General features: G+C 48.6%; 1 protein-coding gene across 1 annotated transcript; it reads left to right on the forward strand.

Annotated features, from left to right (window-relative positions):
* The first annotated feature begins 924 nt into the window (after window positions 1-924).
* LOC126523060 (cytochrome P450 2J6-like) lies at window positions 925-19,743 on the forward strand. The gene is made up of 8 exons (XM_055066686.2): window positions 925-1,145; window positions 2,258-2,385; window positions 7,786-7,892; window positions 12,616-12,917; window positions 13,684-13,796; window positions 16,335-16,599; window positions 17,788-17,975; window positions 19,336-19,743. The coding sequence occupies exons 1-8, from the start codon at window positions 925-927 to the stop codon at window positions 19,524-19,526; spliced, it is 1,515 nt and encodes a 504-aa protein (XP_054922661.2). The 3' UTR covers window positions 19,527-19,743.
* The last annotated feature ends 551 nt before the right edge of the window (window positions 19,744-20,294 follow it).

Here is a 20,294-nt window from a genome sequence, read left to right on the forward strand (position 1 = left end):
TCCTGGAAAGGCAAACCGACCCTCGGTTTGCCTTTCCTCTCGTTCAACCTAGTGGTTGTATTTCATCGTCATCATCATTATATTTATGTACATTGCCAGGACTAAGGCTTCTTCCAGCGATAACCGATTACCCTCCGTCTCATTACCAGTTACAAATACCACCTGTCGGTGTATCTTAGACGCCGTCGTGACACGAATGCCGTATATTTGGCCGAGTGCGAGTATGATGGAATGCTTCAAGCTCATGCAATGTTTGGAACGTCACGCGCCGAAGCGTGACTAGTAACCTCCTCAATTGTCATTGCAAGATGTACGTTCAAACGTAGCATGTTACACGGTCAGAGCACCCTCCACAAAGAGAAGGGGTGCGTGCATCAGTCTGAAACAAGCGAACGTATACGAAGGAGGAAAGCGCGCGAGAATTTAGGCTTATCGCTAACATGGGCAACCATATGACTGTTTCCGCAAATCCGACTGATATGCTCTTTCTTTTTTGTTCATTATGATTGGCTACACGGCTGTGATCTTTGAGAGAGTCACAACAAGAAATAAATAACAAAACATATACAAGCCGAGCAGAACGACGGAGCCGAGTTTTACCAACGCTTAATTGTGGAGATAACCATCCGCTCGCACAAGTCTAGTGCATGGCTAACCTTGGCATCAACTGCCGCACTCTATTCTCGCCCGCAAAAGGACATCTTTCTCTCTCTCACAGCCCCTTCGTTGCCGTTCCCAAACGTATCCTTCTATTTGTTCTTTATATTGCGTTCAAAGCCGCCTACTCCGCTGAGATTGTTTATAAATACAGGAATTCAGCTATAGTTAGCAGCGGCATAGCCCGCGCGGTTCGTGCCCCGCAGTCGACGACTCGTCGAACCTATAACTGTAACCACTGCGCCAAGAGTTGCTCCAGCTTCAATCATGCCGGAGGCGGTGATGTGGGAGTGCGCGATCACGGCGCTGATCGTCGCAATTGCGGCACCGCTGCTGCAATACCTGTGGTTCTCGCTGCGGAGGATGTTTCGACCCGACCTGCCGCCTGGACCGCGAGGCCTGCCTCTCCTCGGCTACCTGCCCTTCATGACCGAGCACGGACATCGGGACATCGAGGCGCTCAAGCAGAAATACGGCAACGTGTTTGGGTATGTTCCTGTAGCCTGAGTACGTTTTGTCTTGTTTTGTCTTGTATCCTAAACAGTGGCGCATGCCCACTGTGATGAATTGGCCAAAAAGGAGGCGGTTTTCCGTATGCTTAGAATTACAGCAAAACTAGATCTGAATAGTAGAGCGTGGGACTATAGAACTGTAATTTATAAGTATAATGAACATATTGTTAGGAATTTTGATAAAATAAGTTAACGTAATGAAATGAAATAATCTTCTTCTTTGTTTTTTAAAATTAGAACGGACCATTTAGCCGCGAAAACCGAAACACCGTTCTATACAAAAGAAAATTGGAACAGCTTGATCACTTTTAATCTGGCCACGGAAAGCGCAAAAAAAGAAAACACATATATTATGGGGTTTTAGGGGTGCATTACCACGATCTGATCGTGACGTACGCCGTATGTGGGGCTTCGGAGTAATTTGGACCCCCTGGGGCTCTTTAATGAGCACGCAATACAGCGTTCTTGCGTCCCGCCCCCATCGGATTGCAGCCGCCGCGGCCTTGACCGGACACGCGACCTCGTCCTCCAATGCCATGTAGCTGCAGGGATACCGCGTCGGGTCAACGAGAGTACACATTAGTGAGTACGTTCGGATCACGGAGGGTATGTATGCACTGCCTTTAACATTCCGGCCACAATTCGTACATTGAAGTATGTGCCGTAAGGTATTTTATTAGAAAAGTGAAAAACTGATATTTAATTAGTCGATTGTATAGGTTTTGACATTTTTCGTACAAGTAATGTCTTCTAGTTTGAGTAATACCGTTAAAAAAAGAACTAGACTTATGCCGTCTGTCCCAGGCGATCTTAAAATTCTGCACAGCCTAAAAGCAACAACAGTAACGAAACACGCCCTAAGTAAAACCTTGCTATAACAAAGTTGAAGGAGGAGACACGAATTCCTTCGTTATATCCGTTATTGCACTTACGGCACTATGTACCTCTATGGCGATTTTAAGGTGAATTTCATTTACTTTGTTATATCCATTATTTGGTTATATCTAGTTTAGTTGGGTATCTGTGTTTTTCACTCATGTGCTTTAACGTGCGACAAAGAGGCAAATGTTTTCTTTTTTTTTTTGTAGACTCCAGTTCGGTTTCCGGTACGTGGTCTTCTTGTGCGACTTCGGCTCCATAAAGGAGGCCCTCTGGAACGACGCCCTGCTCGACCGGCCCCATGAATTCCCCGACAACGTCTACGAGAAATATCAAAGTAAGCGCGTTTGTCTCGGTTGTAGAAGATAGTACTTTGCCCGCCAGTGTGGCTGTCGTATAATGTCACTGTCACCCACTAGCATGTAACAAACATCGATAGCGGTTTCTTCAAATCAAGCACCCTTGCCTCATGAGCAACAAGTAGTAGTACATCCACAGCATATCGCGGCATCATCTGCCAATCACCCATCAACATCCGATGAACACCTAACGAACCTTGATTGTGGCAGTGGTGTTGGGGGCATTGCCAGAGGCAAGGTTATAGCCTGGAAATTGCTCCGCCTCAGCGTCCCAATCCGTGTCGTGAAAGTGTGTCACCGCGAGTCCGTTAAATCATGGCTCTCGCAGAAATGTGAGCAGATGGTGCGCGGCATCTCTTAGCGCGCGCTATCCGTGGACCTTCCAGGGAAAACTACACCTGCTAGTCACTCGAGTGAGGAAACTCTGTAGAGCCGTGGTGAACGAGACGGGTACACGTCTTTTCAGTAACGAGGTCTAGTTCATTTCTGTTCAAAGGGGAGAGAATTAAGCGGGCGGCCGCAGCGCGCCGGATGTGGCGAGAGCTCTAGAGAGAGAGAGAGAGAGGAGAAAAGAGCGAAAATGAGTAGAGAGAAGTGCGGTACGTGGGCCAAGTGTGAAAGGAAAGCAGTAAACAAAGTAATGAGAAAAGGGATCTCGTGCACTAAACGACGTTCGGCACAGCGAGTCGGATCGATGTGTCCATGTGCCTGGTGCGCGGCTCTAGTCACCACCGGAATTTCAATGTCCTTCCACTGGCTGCCCTCACACGTCGGTGTATCCGCGGTAACGAGGAGGCGGATACCTACGCCAAAGCTGCCCACCATGATGTAGTGCCGGTTATCAGAGCGGTAGCGGCTTCGGACTACACGAGACTACGGTGCCTGCTCCCCTCCATTCTCCCGGACCCCCGAGTGGCCAGTGGCAGGGCCCCCAAGCCGCTTCCAGAGACTGGCCTCTCCAGAAGAGACCGTTCCGCGCTCCTGGGCTTGCGACCCGGCTGTACGCCAAGGGCCGCGCCACGTCACCTGCCTGCAACAGGTGCGGGGACCCCGAGGCTCTGGGGCAGCTTCTCTGTGCCTGCCCACCCTTGGCGCAGGAACGCTCCATAGTGATCAACACTTATAGACGCCACGGCCTTCCAGCGGCCACAGAGACTGACCATGCTGTTACCGGTGTGTCCCCGGCTACCTGCGCTGCGAAGCCTGCTGGAGTTTATACACTCCACTGGAATAGACACCGTGTGAGCGCCCGCTACAACGCTGGCCACGTTACTCAGGACTGCCACCTGTCGCGCATAGTGGAATGGAGAGGCCACATTCTCCCTCTTTCTCTATCATCTCTCACTTCCCACTCACCCACCCCTGACGACGCTTCGCCGTGCTGCCTCACGGGTTGCAGAATCAAGCGTCTTTCCTTTCTTCAGGTCACTATCACTCACAAAGGTCCGCTCACGGGGGGTCCGCGGGACGCCTCGCGGAGTTGTTTGTGGGTGCGGGGGTGGTGCGCTGCTCCATCGCCGCGCCGCTACACCCTCTTCTAGTATATAGCGTCGGAAACCCCCCGTGGTGGCGTAGTGGCTTTGGCTATATATTCTAGTTCACTATAGCTTTGGCATTGCACCGCCACCATTACGCGCTCTCGGGCCCAGTGACCGGGGGACGGATTCACAAAGATTTTTGTGTTCGTAAGGACTTTTTCCTGATTGGTCTCAGCCTACGCTAGAATTCACAAAGCTTTTTTTGTTCGTAAGAATTTTTTTCTGATTGGTCTCAGGCTACGCTAATATTATGTTCGCTGTGACTGTAGGACGTTTTTTTTTTTTGGGGGGGGGGGGGGGACTTTACCAGCGTAAGAACTTTTTTTTTTTTTTTTTGTGTGTATACGGGCCTAGATATCTAGCGGCTTGACACCTCACTCTCAAGCAATTGCGCATGTCGGGGTTCTATTTGTTACGTGTCCTCTAGGGAGCGTTCTGCCGCAAAATTGTTTCAGATCGGCTCATTAATAGCCCAGATATAAATATTTCCGTCCCGCGAACCCATGACTTCAGGACGCGAGCTCCCCTGCAAAGCGAGACGATCTCTCCACTTGCCCCGTCTAGCCTCTTCTGCAAGCGAAATTCCTTCCCTGCGTTCTCCCATACCGGACCTCGAGGATCGCGTGACGCTTACGTCACAGGCCCCTCCTTCACTTTTTTTTCTCCTCGCTTTCTTGCGGCGCGGCGCACTTCCGCTAACGGCGTCGCGGGCGATCTGTTAATTGTGATTGTCTCGCTTCGGGGGCGCAGCGCTCAATTTTGCGCGCTGTGCACGAGGACACCTGACTAGCGGTACAAGTCTGTGCTACACGAATACTGAGGCAGACACAAGCGGATCGCAGAGCACGATCCCGCGCTGGAACACGGTAGAAAAAGATATAGTCTCGGTGTTTGCGCGCGCGACTACATGACGTGGCAACGAGCAGACGAAACAAAAGTACATCTCTCTTGCTGCTGCGCGAAGCAAAACAAAAACATGCGGACATTCGGTTTGTATGTTTTATTTTATCTCTAAGCTTTAAGTCGTCTATTCTAGCAACACATTACACAAATAACATATGTTGCCTTGAATAATTCTCGAAGTCAGGTGTCACCACGAGCGACGTCACAGCACAAACACGTATGCGTAGGCGCATTAGCACGTGTACGTCATCCTCCGGCTCGGAGCGTGGCGGCCGCGAGGAGAAGGGAAGACGGCGTTCGGCTTCAAATTTCAAATATTTACGTGGCGCGTAGCGATGTAATACTTTGCAGACACGATCGTTATCGCGCATTCTATGCTCTGCGCTTGTCAGCTCAAAATGGCCAGACCTGGCGAGGGGCCCTTTAAGGTTTCCCTGTCGCGTTTAATTTCGTAGTACCTTCCGTGCAGTGAAACATGATCACTCGGAAGGCTTTGAAACAGATAATGTACCTTAGAAGTCGCTCGCGGACATTACGGATGCTTAGTCGATATTTCTGGTGATAGTACGAGCAGCTTGGCAGATAAGTCTTCAGGCGCGGAAAGGGAATATGAAGTTAAGCCGGATTGATCAATAGCACCACTGGAGCACCAACGGTGACGACGCCACCTGAAGTTCTCTCACTAGCTGCTTGTGACGTCACGTGTTTTCGCCGCGTGTATGCTACTGACTAGTTGCTGCAAATTAAAGGAACCAAATGCTCAACCTAGGGAACTTCGAGAACCTTTTCCCGATCAGAAACGACCAAAACATGCGAATGTACTTTGAAAACTGTGACGTCTGATTATGTACCATGACAGCGCTGCGGTTTGACCGCGAAGTTGATAACGAGAAGCTTTGCCCTTAATAATGATCCTACCTTTCTGCTAACATCGCAGCACCTTCAGCGATTGCCGTGCACGTATAGACACCTCCTTACAGGAGTAACAAAATTATAGACAGACTGTGGCTCACAAGTTCACAGTGCCACCAGATCAAAAGTTACTTAAACAACGATAAAGATATGGAGGAAATTACTAGAAACCGTAAGTATGAAAAATGATAAAGCGGGAAGTAAGTCAACTACTTCTCGCCTAATTTCTTACCTCTCAAATCTACTGGGTAACCACCGTTTTTTGTTTGAGTAAACTCTAGTGTTTATAGTTTTCTATTTACTTATGTAATAATGAATATATTTAGAGTGCTCTTCACTGTTCATGTTGCGTGTACGTTTCTCACGTGTCGTGCTTGCTTGCATTTTCATCCGTTATTCACTGCGTATTTTGCGTATATTTCCTTTAAATATACCAGATGAACGTTTCTGTTATGCTGTCACAGTTTTTGTGTAACTGTATAGTCCCAGTTATGGGGGCGCCGCAGGCGTTGCTGCCTTTTGTCCTAGCTCCCTTCTTAAAAGTGGAAGGTACACACTCGAATGCAGTTTTCAATTGCATTCAAACCAATTCAAAATTGTCCTTAATTTTCCCGTTAATAAGCAATGGTTTCCTGCCAAACAAATCAAAATCGATCCTCGGAAGACTACTTAGCTATGACTAAAAGCTAGCTTCCCGTCGCTCTTTCTGGCCCCTTTTGGCCAACGTTGAGTTATTAGAGCAGGACACGAAAGAGAAAGAAAGAGAGGGATGTAATGATAGTTTAATGAAGACTTAATAGCAGGGACGTTGAACGGAAAGGCTTTCCTCTGCCCTGTACTGGGCTGAAGTGGAAAGGGGGAGATTGAGAAATAAAGCAGAGAGGGATGATGAATGATGAATAGGCATCCGCTGTCAGGTGTAGTACATGCGTACGTATCTTCGAGAAATTCTCAAGAGCAAGACCATGCATGGTATAACGTGTGCAGAAATACACAGCACAGTGCATAAGTTTTGCAGGTGCGTCACTTCAGTGTCACACCCGGTGGGTTGACTTATGGCGCTTTTCACTGGTCGATCTGGAGCGGCCGCCGAAATCCTCGCGCGAGCGTTCGGGTTTCACAAATCCGAATCGGCCAGCGGAGCGCAAAAACGCTCCGCGGGGGATCATACAGGAAGTCTGCGTACACGACGCACAAACCGGTTCCGGAAATCATGCCCGACTTCCGCTCTGTACGTTTCCACGGCAACCAAACTCGCCGTCCCCCGTGCGTAATTTGACAGCGGTAGTCGCAGAGTCCGTCATTTCCATGTCGCGCCCGCAAGGATTGTGCACGGACAACGTGCATAGAAGGCTTCGTACAGCACCTGCGTCACCTCGTAATCGCTGTCGCGCGAGCTCTCATCGCTAAACGCGAGCTCTGCAGCAGCACCGAACGCAGCCATCTTGCGAAACAACACAATGTTGTGCGTACCGACCGGGTACCGATTTCGCTCGAAGACGGAAGTGACGCGAGCTACTTCCGCCAGAATCCGCGCCTCGCCGGCGGAGCAAGTGAGAGCGATCCGGCGCGGAGCGGGTTGATCCGAAACGACCAATGGAACGCGCGAACCCGCTCCAGATCGACCAGTGAAATTCGGATTCGTTGCCGCGGAGCAAGAAATCCTGCTTCGAATCGACCAGTGAGAAACGCCATTAGTCGATATATTTTACGTTCTGTTGCTGAGCAGAAGGGCGTGCTTTCGATTCCGTGCTGTAGATCCCTCAGTCATTCCATAAATCAAAGTTCTGTTTTAAAACAGCCGAGGTTGATAAGACAAAAGTAAGACTTGACACCAGCAACATTCTACAACGTAAATATATAAAAAAAGAATCGTGGGCGGATACAGTTCAACGTGTACCAGAGACAGAAGATTCTGTCGTTCCTCTCTTTTTCTTTCTTTCATTTCTTTTTTTGGTACTCGGATTCTGTTTTATGCTGCGATCGCGTAACAGCGCAGCACTTAACCGCGCGTTCCTCATGCAGGCCTGATTGTGGCCAACGGGCCGCTTTGGAAGGAACAGCGCCGGTTCACAATAAGGACGTTCAAGACACTGACCAGCACCACGCAAGCTCTCAAGACGCATATACACGTGAGCAACCGCTACGGCTGTCCCTCCGCCGACTTCCTCTTGGCGTCATGTTAATGTTACTTTAAAAAAATAATATGTGCCGAAACCATAGACAAAGGCCTCTTCATCGCGATCGCATAGGCTGACGACCATGTATTTCTGAGAGTTGCAGATGACCAGCAGACGATAATAGCCTCACCCACAATGACAAACGAAATCATATTTTCTTGCAAAAATAAAAGAAAGGAGTTTTATATTAGAAATTCATACAAATTTGATAAGTACTTTGAACCCACCAATGACAACTCTTACCGTGATAAGAAGGTTGGTATAGGCCAGCGAGAACGCATAAGAAAGTTAAATAAAAAAATTACCGACGATTACGTTACTTCCTAATGCGAAATTTGAGCGCAGCAAATAAGCTGTTTCACCTTTTCGATAGATTGAGGCAAAGAAATCGAGCAACACATGTATGCGCTATCACAGAATTTTTTTTTTATTTTTCACACGTATTCCTTTAACAAAAGACTCCACTAACAGTTCTTGACAGTCATGAAGGAAGCTTTGTGGTCGGAGAAATAGACTGATATATGTTCGACTTGGTACACCAATGCTTGATTCTCAAAGACGAGATCTATACAAGTGCCTCGCGAGGTTGTCACAGCCGTGGGACGCGTTACGAGCGAGAGGAACGGGATGTTCTCCCGCATAAGTGTTAGGAAATTGCTGTTTGTCTTTATGTCAACATTAAAGTCCCACGGGTCGTCTCGCTCATGGCTCAGAAAGAACTGGCAGATAATTTCGCAGTGGCGAACGGCAGCGGCAATTTCGGCTCGGGCGGTGCACATATACAGATCCGCCGCCACCGATCTGGCTCTCTGATTGCCAACGCACAGGGCGAACGGCAGCGGCAATTTCGGCTCGGGCGGTGCACATATACAGATCCGCCGCCACCGATCTGGCTCTCTGATTGCCACCGCACAGGGGTTGCATTGGAGGAGGAGCGAAGAAAGGAATTAAGTTCGAGCCGGCGCTTTGACAACCGGAGACTCGCAGGAAGAGGGGGGAGGGGGGCGGCGTGTACACCCAGCGGCAAACGATGGGGGCAGAAGCGCGCGCAGCAAGCGGACAACACGATAAAGGGAGGAGGGACGAGATAGCAGCGACTGACTGATGCCGCTGACGCCGATAGTGAGTCAACCCCAGCTGCGGAGTTGGTTTCAGGGACAACGCCGCCGATGCCGACACAAACAATAAGATACCCTCGCTTCCGCAGCGCTAAGAACCAGGTCTAGCCGTGGGAAGGTGGTCACGTATTCGTCGACGTGCCGGGGCCTACGTGAAATAACCGGCGCGTCGGCAACTGAAGAGCACCCTATCCGCCACACAAGAACAGGGGGGGGGGGGGACCCTTTCCTCCTCTTTCTGCATGGCGGCGACGGTGTTCTATGCAGTCACGTTATCTTGACTCTCTAGCGGCGTCAGCGGCATCCAGCGGTATCAGTCGGTCGCTGCTAGCGCTGGGGGGATGAAAGGGGGGCGGAGCTGGTTACGAGGCCGACGACAACGCCGACGACGACGCGAAACCCAGGAACGGACGCCAAAGAGCTGCGCTCTAAAAAAGAAAACGAAAGACGGTTGTCGGCGCGTTGAAGTTCTCGCACCACCTCGCCGCGACGCCATATATATCGATCGAATCTGCTCGAGCCTAGTTAATTTTTTTACCGGTAGAGGCGAACCACATTCTTTTTTGAAAAATGCTCTAGATTGAACTTCACACCCTGAGCTTGAACCCTTTAAAAGCACTTGGCTTCTATACGATATACCTAGCTCGGGCAATCCTTTTAATGACCGAGAATTTCGCTCTAATAATAGGCTCGGCACCGTCAGAGTATTTAGCTGCAGGAAGGTGTCCGTGATTTCACCGGGAGGGGGGGCGGGGAGTTGCTGTTCTGAGGCATCATTGTGGACATTAGAAAATTCCACCATATTGTTAAATTCACAATCTTGCGAGCTCCTATTGACCCACAGGACTTCTAGGGCCTTTCTGTTTGGCTCAAAACGTCAGCACGGTGGAATTTGACAGTGTCCGGAATTAGTTACGCGGAAATCAGTGTCGCGAGTGTCGACGTGTGCTCATAGCCCACAGCCCCAGGGGTGAATCTTCGCATGGCTGCCATTGGCTGTTCTTAAGCAGACTCTCGACGCTAGCGCCAAGGTCCCCTTCAGTTACGGCCCCAGCAGGAGGGCGATGCTTTGGTAAAATGGCGGCGCACACGATTGTTTGCGTTGTCATGGCAACAGGAACGGCGACCGCGTGGCGCCTCCTCATTCTAGCGCGCTTTGTTTTTTTTTATTATTATTATGACGACGCGCTCCGCTCCCTTTCGACCCTTTCCCATGCCGCGTGCACCTTTACTTTTGCTTTCTTTTTGCCTGTCCGCAGCGCGTATTTTTTTTTTCTTTTTTATCGCGCGCACGCGCTATTGGCATTGTGAACCGATGCGTGGTGCGCCGTGGGTTTTTGATGTGTTTGCACGCACACACTCTTGTCCATACTTTGAGTACGCCAGCATACGCCAGAACATATATAAATTCCACTTCCAAGAGATGTTTGGCCTCGTTTTATTGACTTCCGTTTCCGAAAACAAAGACTTTCGTATAACTTGGTATTATGCACGCTCAGAAAATGAACAAAAGTGAAAAATGCATGACATGTACATGACTGCTAAACAACACAAAACTTCACAGACAGTGAAATAAAAAAAAAAATACTCAAGACAACGCTAAGGCCGTTTCGGACACACATATAAAAAAAAAGAACTTTATATAATGCCCTAAACACCAAAATGTAGAAGAGCTTCTGATATGCGTACTGAGAGTTTGTGATATACTCACTGAGATATTGCACAAAACTGGACGACGTGTATGACATAGTCATAATAACTAAAGAAAAGGAAAATTCACAGGTAGTGGCAAGAACAATGACACGCAAAATACCTAAAAAAATTAATGAAATGCTAAGATTGTTTTATCGACAGCCATACCAAAAAAAAAAAACAAGAACTTACTTATATACCTGCACAAAAGTATGTGAAATGCGTGACATGTTCATTACTACTGAACAAAGTGAAAAAGACATGGTAGAACAAAAATAACATTGCACTAAAAACGGAAATACACATTATCACATTATTTTGCACTTGGCCACAACTTGAGTAAAGGTAGCAAAGGGTACCAGAAGGTAGTCAGCTTTTTCAGCAGCACATAGAAAACATTCGCAGAAAGGCTTATTCCTCAATCAAAGAACAGGTGAAATAAGCCAACAACACGACATTTCTTTCACCACGAATGCAATACTTAGCAGTAAAATTACGTCGCTTAGGCACTAAGTCATACCTACTGGGCACTAATTTGTGTAATAAACACGAGCTGTATAAACCTGCATATAGGACACTTGAAATGCTCATGCTTTCCAGAGAAAAAAATAGCGTATCATGCTTACACATGAAGGTTGTTCGCGGGGTTTTCCCACCGGCAATTATTGAGGTAGTACATAAACACGAACGGTAATGTTTCAGCTGTTAGTACGTTTGTAGAATGGTGACACACAGAAAAAACACCGAGGGCGGAATAGAAATCTGGGCGAGCTACTGAAGTTGCAGAATGAGACTTGGCACAAAAAAAACACGAATCATAGACCAGGTGGCAATGAGGAGGAACATCTGTTTGTCAGCTTTCTCTACTGGTAAGAGGAAAGTGTAGCGCAATCAAGGCGCAACGACGTCCGGAGGCTCATGGAGCACACACATGCACAGGGCCGTGTTCGTGTACATGCTCCTTCTGATGTCCTCTGCTCCGCGCGCTCACTTGTTTTTAGGCACCCGGAAGAACCTTGCAGGATTTTTTTTTTTTATTTGAGCTCTTCGTGCAGCACTGCACGATGCACAAGCGGTGCGAGTCTTGAAACGGTTGAATCATAGCGGAGCACAAGAGCACAGCTATGGAGGGCCACGAAACTGACGAAACTGCCCACGCCGGTACAGGCACAGCAGCGCACGCTTTCCGATAACAGCCGATAAGGAAACATGGAAATTCATGCAGCGGGCTAAGTGGCGTCGGGCCGGCGGGCGCGCGCGGAGACAGTCGAAGGTGAGGGAGTTGTGAGGGAGGGCAAGGTGAGAGAACTTGAGAGAACGGGAGAAAGAGCACGGCTTCCTGGATCGGCGGCGCGGGCGTGCGCCGATCTATGAGGACGCGCAAGGAACGCGGATTTACTTTCCCACTCTCCTGCTGGATGACCCCAATTACCACTGCCACCCAAGCGGCGGAGTTTCCGAGGCCAGGCACAACCACGATGCAATTGTGTTGCAGCCCGAGTTCGTAGAGTACCTGATAAAAAAAAAAATGAGAAGGAACGTCGTTTACCTTGCGCTCCCTCTCTTCCTGTCGCTTAAGCGTTGTGAGCCACCGGCGACTACGATACGTGGCACATGAACTTTGCACAACCGTCCGAAGTAGCTACATTCCCATTGCGGGAGCAGAAGTTATTATCATAACTTAAGCGGAACTTGCGCTAACACGGGCTAAATCGTGATCGCATCGCGTTGCAATTCACGAAGAACGCACGTGCTGATATCACAACCATATCAGGAAAGCAAGCCGAGCGAACAGGGAACTGCGTGTTTCACCAGGACCTTTTTTTTCATTGAACCTTCGCGGACGGAACCACTACCGCATGCAGGACGAACTGTCCGACTTGGTTCGTGAGCTGGCGTCTCGCAAGGGCGAGCCACTGGCCATCTCCTCGTTGTTGCTGTCCAGCACGTCCAACGTCATCACGGCGCTGGTGTACGGCCGGAGGTTCGAGTACGGCAGCCCCGAGCGTGTCGAGCTGGACGAGTTCGCCGATGGGATCCCGGCGTTGGCGACACAGATGTCGTCCATCAACTTCTTCCCGTGGCTGCGCAGAGTGCTCTCCATTCTACGCATAGGAGCATGCGGGAGGCTCAGGAGCGCCATGATACGAAGGAATCGCATCTCAAAGTGAGTGGGCTGGCCGAGCAGCTCGAGTTTCGGGTTACGCGGGTCTACCAGACATTCTATACTTGCGATGGCAAGTTGTACGTCATTGTACTGGTTCGCGAGATTGCTTGGCAGGAGACTTTTGTACGTCATGTGCGCCTCCGAGATGGGTAATCGTGCGAAACTTTACTTGCGATAGCCAGTTATGCTTAGTGTTTGCATTGGTTAGTGAGGCGCCTTGTCTGAAGCTGCTTGTGTGTCACAGGTGCCTTCGATATGTGTAATCGCTCAAAATTGTACTTCTTTAGTGTTTTCACTGGTTCGTGCCATCTTGGCTGGAACCCTTTGTATGTCTAATGACCAAGAAAGACAAAATATGGGAGAAAGCGCAAAGGTCGTCACCGATATTTAGGAGGCAACAGCAATAATTTGCAGACTGCCTGATATAGATAGCGCCACAATGGGCGCTGCGGAAGATTTGCTAAGTTAGTTCAGAGGCTCCACCAAGGAGCATAGCTCTGCGCCTTGCTAGCGCAAGGTGGTCAGCATGTGCCTGAATTAAGCGCTGCTTGATTGACTAGAGATTATACAAGTATACCAGCTAGCGTTACCGTGCGCATGGGAGATCTGAACTTGCATGTTCTTTCAGTTTCAGTTTTAGGCGATGAGTCTTTGATCCTGCCTGCTTAAGTTTCCTTAAGTTGACAAGATTGTGTTTCACACACTGTGATGCTGTGAATTGCTATTTAGGCACCCTCCTTGGGTTCTTTGTTTTCTCTCTTTACAGGAACCTAATAGGCCATCACGAGAAAACCTATCAGGACGGTGTGGTTCGTGACTACGTTGATGCCTTTCTCAGCGAGATGAGACGACGAGAGAAAGAAAAGAAGACTTTCACGCGTGAGTGTGTAGAGTAACTGCAATTCGAGGAATATCGAGTTCAAGCCCCATGTAATATTACCTGTCCAGCAGGAACGCCTTCCTGTTTCTCTGGCCCGTGCGCCATCTGCAGCGCATTTTTCTACGAACATGAACCCTGTACAAGGCCCCTCTACACCGTGCCATACAACACGCCGAGGTTAGCGTCCATCAGAACGTTGCACGAAGATGCTAAGGGAACTGATAAACGTTCCTTTCTTTTTCCGTGCGTCTTTATCCCCTTTGAGAATTCTTGCAGAGTTCATTCGCTTTAGTGGCTTCGGGCTTTATTCTGCATGGTGGATGACAGATTTAACTTTTATGAACCTTTCCATATACACTCGGCGCTTGGAGAAATATTACGAATATTTCTCCACCCGTTGTCTACATTCAGTTTTCGAAACATGCCAAGCTGAACCTAATTGGTTCTTCGATATTGATAGTAGTGCTTTTCCTGACAAAGGAACGATTCAGCAGACCCGTATAGACGTCGCCAAAACCCGTGACGTCACTGTCAGCTTGTGCAGGAACATCGAGGTAACGCAACGACCTGTCGTGATGGTTCTTGAGTCTCTTTCTGGATGTTTCGCAATCCAAAAGTGCATTTTACTAATAACAGCTCACTCCACTATCAGCCCACTTTTACTAACAGCCCACTCCACTCCAGTTTCCCGTGACGTCATGAATTTTGACGGCATCTGCTAGGACTTCGTTAATTTTTTGTCTGTAAATGTGGAATACATTGTAATTCTAAAAAGAAAACAATGCCAGGGACTAAACTTAGCATGTTTCGGTAACGTTTATGGAGCCGCGGGGCGGCCTCAATACAAAAAAGAAAGAAAGAAACACTTTTAAAACCGTGACTTAACACTCACGTACTCGGTCGTCGGGTTTCGGTGCGAAACTTATAAAATAAAAGGTACATTGATCTCCGCTTTTCTCTTCTAATAGTCAAACTATTACCGCGATATGAACCAAAATAGTATGGCGTGCCAAATAGTCTTTTGAGAGAGCGATTTATCACTCTGAACCAATTTAGTGTTTCTCTCTGGATGGATGAATGTTATGAGCGTGCCCTTTGAAACCGGGCGGTGGGTGCGCCACCAAGCTGTTGTTATTATATTGCCTAATGTCCTACCTATGTTAAAAGAAGGAAAAAAAGAAAATGAAAAAAAAAAGCTCTGCCCTTCCATTGTGTGAAGAAGGATACCAGCGAAACTGTGTATGTGGGCCCCTTAATGACGAACTGCCCCTCGGCCGCGGGTAGGCCCGGCATTGCACTATCTTCGGGATCGGCCCACGTATGGGGAGTGCTTAACGCCTCCTTCACCTCCGCCGCGGTTCGGGTCGGTATTGCACTATCTTCGGGATTGGTCCACGTATGGGGAGTGCTTAGCGCCTGCTTCACCTCCGCCGCAGATCAGCCCGTCATTGCACTATCTTCGGGATCGGCCCACGTATGGGGAGTACTTAACGCCTGCTTCACCTCCGCCGCGGGTCAGCCAGGCATTACACTAGTGAGTTTTACAATAGGGGCCCCAAAGAAATAGCGTCGAAGCCACTGCGCATGCGTGAGACGCAAACTGCGTTTGGGTTTTGCGTTGGGAACGCTATTTCACCGATTTAGCGTGAGCCCAAATAGCGGCCCCAAAAGATTTGCGTTAGCAAACATGGCGGCACTCATCGAAGCGACGGCTCTAACCTAGCACTAAACTGGGTTCGATTGGTGGTAACGCGTTAAGTTCGCAAGCTAGGAGAAGTGACTGAGGTTATCGCCTTCTCTCAACAAGCGTGTGTTATGAAGATTGATTCATTAGACGCCGCTGATTCTGAATTAGATTGTGGGTCTTATGGCTCGTAGGCCTAACACGGCTAAGCTTGGCTGGTGAAGGCACGTAAAGTTGGTTTGCTCAAAACTATGCGCAACTAATTGTTTGCTGCTTACAGAATAACCTCTAAATTGTAATAAAACGCGAATACACGCAAGTCAAAATTACTATTCCTATCATAAAGTGGTATATTTTATTTAATTATTTCTAATAGCTTTTCTTTGACACCGTAGTGGCGCTGTCAGCGCAAGACGCTATCCGCAAATGTAAAACCCTATCCTAAAACTCATCACTCCTACGTGCCCCAACGCTAACACCCGCAAAGTTCTCTGGGGCCGCAATCTATTGGGGCCCCGATCTATTGGGGCCCCGATCTATTGGGGCCCCTATTCTAAATCTCCCTAATATCTCCTCGATCGGCACACGTATGGGAGTTTTTTTTGCTCACGACACGAAAATTTCCTTGGAGGGTGGAGGTATACAGCTCCGTTGCTAAAAAAAAAAAAAAAAAAAAAAAAAAAAAAAAAAAAAAAAAAAAAAAAAAAAAAAGAGAAGAAGAAAGAAAAAAATCACCGCACGATGAATTTCTCATAACCAAACTTTCCGAACCCCTATTGTGAACGCTAAAGTCCCTTTTTAGTGAACGCCTCTCTCAAACGCCTCCTGTCGTCGACCACGCGCTTTGTTGCAGGCGAATTTCTCACGACGAACGCGTCTTCCTTCTTCGGTGCCGGGAGCGAGACCGTGCGCACCGCGGTAGAGTGGCTGCTACTGATGTGCGCCGCCAAGCCGGAGGTGCAGAACCGCGTCCGGGCCGAGATCGACGTCGTGCTCAATCAACGCGGTCAAGATTCTCGCGTGCTGTGGGAAGACCGCAGCAGGATGCCGTACACGCAGGCCTTCATCTGGGAGATGGCGCGCTTCAAGCCGGTCAACCCTATCGGCCTTATGCGATGGTGAGCTCGCACCACAAGGACGTCCCTGCTTTGCGCTGTTCTTAGCGGGGCTATGGAGAGACGCTCTTCCGGCCGACTTCGTCTTTCTCCACGCGAAGACCTCCTCCTCCTCCGTGTCCTCCTGCTCCTCCTGCTCTTGGTCCAATTTGCGAACGCCGCCGCTTGTGTTCAAACTCGTTTGCGTTGTGGATCTCTCCGTGAGTAATGTGGTCGAGATACCCGCTGTTGCGGCAAGGACGGCGTTCAGGGCAAGGAATCCACCAAGCCCATCGACTGATACGTGAGGTTGTAGAAAATGAAGGAAAAAAGGTTATACTGGCTTAGTTACACGGCTACAGCTACTGAAGCTCACTTCATGCAGGAGCAAGTTAAACGTCCCAGTTCACATCGGGACCCTCTCTCCTCACTCTCGAAGAGTCACCGCTTTTAATACCGTCGTCTTCCCTAGGCGTGCCGACTAGAGAATCTGAAGACTGTCCAGCAACAAATCATAATCGTTGACTCCGTTGCGATACCACGCCCATGCTCGTAACAACCCGCTGCAACTCCGCCTCCGAAGAGACTAGTTTGGAATCTGTGGAAAGAAAGCAACCGGCGACACCCACTTCGTCGTCGCTGTCCCCCTCCTTTTCATCCTTTGCTCAGGTTTCCAGGTAATGGTGGGGTGAGCACGTTTCGTGGGGACCCTTCAACAGTCTATGTTGACGCTGCGTTGACGTCCGGATCGCAGGGGTGTTTGTTTGACCCGTGGCAAACGTCCAATTAACGCCATTGTGGTGTTGAGAAGTAACACCGCACGTAGGATAACGAGCAGGTGTAAGGTTACTGCCACCAAGACAACCTACAGCCCAGTTACCTGACAGATTGATGTCAGTACATATGCTCTGTAGGTTGGATCGAAAGCATATATGGGCATTGTTTTTTCACTTAACGAGATCAGAATTGCGCTTACAAATTGTTTCTGTATCCTTGTGCGGTGTGTATTTCTTTGGATTTGCGCTGTAATTACCTACAATACCTTCCAGTAGGTGCATGGAAAGGGCTTGCGAGCTCATTCTGTCGCGTTTACAACATCTAAGTCATAGCGCTACCTGTGATATAGCTTGACGCATTCTACTTTAGGTCTCAGTAACGTTAAACAAATTTTTTGTTGTTGCCTGATGTGATCTCTCCGCGCTATCGTCGCAGTGCCAGCGAGGACACGAAAGTAAGCGGCTACGCCATTCCACGAGGCAGCGTCGTGGTCCCTTCGCTGAGGTCCATCTTCTACGACACGTCCTTTTGGGAAGACCCAGAAGTTTTCCGGCCCGAGCGCTTCTTGGTCGAAGGAGGGACTCGAGCCAGCAAACCTGAGAGGCTGATCGCCTTCTCCTGCGGTAAGAGTGTGGTCTTCCTTCGTACTTTATTGCCGCAGCGTCTAAAATAACAGTACTGTGACGCTAAAGATCACAACAAGGCAAAGGAGACACAGGTAGATGCGTGTGGTGGAATAGGAGTAAAGGACAGGGAGTGAGGATAGATATCGGCGAACAAAAGAAGCCTCAGGATAGAACCATTGCATTTCGAAGAGGAACATGTCTTCCTCCTCTCCTCCGCCTCCCCCCTTACCATGAGGCGAGAAGCCTAAGCGCGCACACGAAAGAGTGAGATAAGCGCTGGGTTTACCCAGCATGGTATCACGCTAATACGCAACCGGTAATATGCATGCGTCAAGCTAAACATCTCCACATTGAGGTGTGGCATAGCTGATATGTACTGCATATACATACATATACATACTACATATACGCCGCAGTAAATGTGAGTGATGATGATAGATGAGGATGTCTTTTGGCATACCCTTTGAAACGAAGCGCTGACAAATAGGCGGCTAGCCTAGTAGTAGCGCTAGTAGTGACATCAATAAGGAGCAGCGCCGTCACCTAGCAACAGTAGGATGCCTCAACGCGTGCCCTCTCCCACGGGAGTGGAGAACAGCAGCGCTTGGTGGTGACATCTGGTGACACTGCGGTCAAGCAATGCTGAACTGAAGGTGAACTTTTGTTACAGTGGCCAACTGCACAACGCCTAAACGCTTTGGCAGCGCCATAATAAACACAAATTTGTATCGTTGCTCTCGAATCGAAGAGTTGTGCATAGCACATGAGTGTTCTTACCGCGTTATGTGCTCGTGACCGCTCTCGCAAAACTGGACAATCGCCCCTTTACAGAGGAAAAAGCTCTAGGACACTGGTCCAGACGGGCTTCGGCACTCAAGGCCTTAAGGGCTTTGTTGAAGTTTTTAAGGACATGCCAATTGTGTGACCGCCTCTGAACGTTGCAGCGCGTAGTTTCGCGTTACTGTGTCAATTTTCTTTTTTTTCCATTTTTTTTCCTCTTCTTCTTCTTTCTCCTTTTATTCCCTTTACCCCTTTCCCCAGCACAGGGTAGCCAGCCGGGACTTACACTGGCTAACCTCCCTGACTTTCCTTTCCTTTGTCTCTCTCTCTCTCTTACCGCGTTATGTTGATCACAACGTTATCAGGTGTCGCTACGAGTGCTGCCGTTGCCGGATACATATTCTGGCATACTGCGGCATACGTATCAGGTAGTGCGTCTCTGGTACGCTAAAGCTCCATTATCAGGTATTCACGCTCATCGTATTGCTTGACGCAAAAATAGAATGCAACTGCATATCTTGTGCTCTTGAAGCCTGAGAAACAAAACATTCTTATCTAAAACGTCGCTTCCTTACAGGCAAGCGTTCTTGTCCCGGGGAGATGATCGCCAACATGGCGACGTTCATCTTTCTTACCACCATCCTGCAGCACTTCATCATCGAGGTGCCTCCCAGTGGTCCGGCCATCGCTTTCGACGAGGTGTTGACCATATCACTTAGGCCCTTATCGCAGGAATTAGTTTTCCGCGCGCGACAAATGCGCGGTTGAAAACATCTTTAAAGCTCCTCTTGCAAGTGGTTTTGCAGAGTACTTGAATCATACGCGCTCCGAGACACCGCTTGGAATTCCAGCGAACCAGTTACCGCTCTGTGGTGATGATGATGATAATGCTTTTATGGCATCCCCTTTAAAATGGGGTGGTGAAAAATAGTCACCTAGGCTGCTTGATTTAATCAGGTATGCAATAAATGTTCTTTATCTAGCATTTTTGTGTACATATCCCTTAATATTTTTTTTTTCCATTCACAATCTACCTTGTACCGCTAGCCTAAACTGTAACAGACCCGGCCGTATCTATCTCTTCCCTGCTTTTTTGTTTTCAACCACACTCTAACCGTCTCTCGCTTATCTTGACTGCTCACCGGATTCTGCTTATGGAAAGTGTGCGTTACCTGCGGTTCTCTCTGGGTGAATCTCTTAGCATTTAATTAGGATGTGCTGAGTGGTCTCCGGAGTTTTGCTGCAATATGGATGGATGGATGGAAGGATGGATGGGTAGATGGATGTTATGAACGTCCCCTTTAAAACAGGGCGGTGGGTTGCGCCGCCAAGCTCTTGTTATTTTATTGACTAATGTCCTACCTATGTTAAAGAAGAAAAAAGAAAAGGAAACAAAAAACATGATGAATTCCCATAACAAAAGTTTCTGAACCCCTATTGTGAACTTTGTTTTTGTATGCCTCCGTTGTTTTTCGTTTCCCTACTTTTCTTCCACCAATCTTCCAATCGCGTCTTACCAATCTCTATTGTGGGCAT

Source organism: Dermacentor andersoni, chromosome 6 (genome assembly GCF_023375885.2).
Source record: "Dermacentor andersoni chromosome 6, qqDerAnde1_hic_scaffold, whole genome shotgun sequence".
Classification (NCBI taxonomy): Eukaryota; Metazoa; Arthropoda; class Arachnida; order Ixodida; family Ixodidae; genus Dermacentor; species Dermacentor andersoni.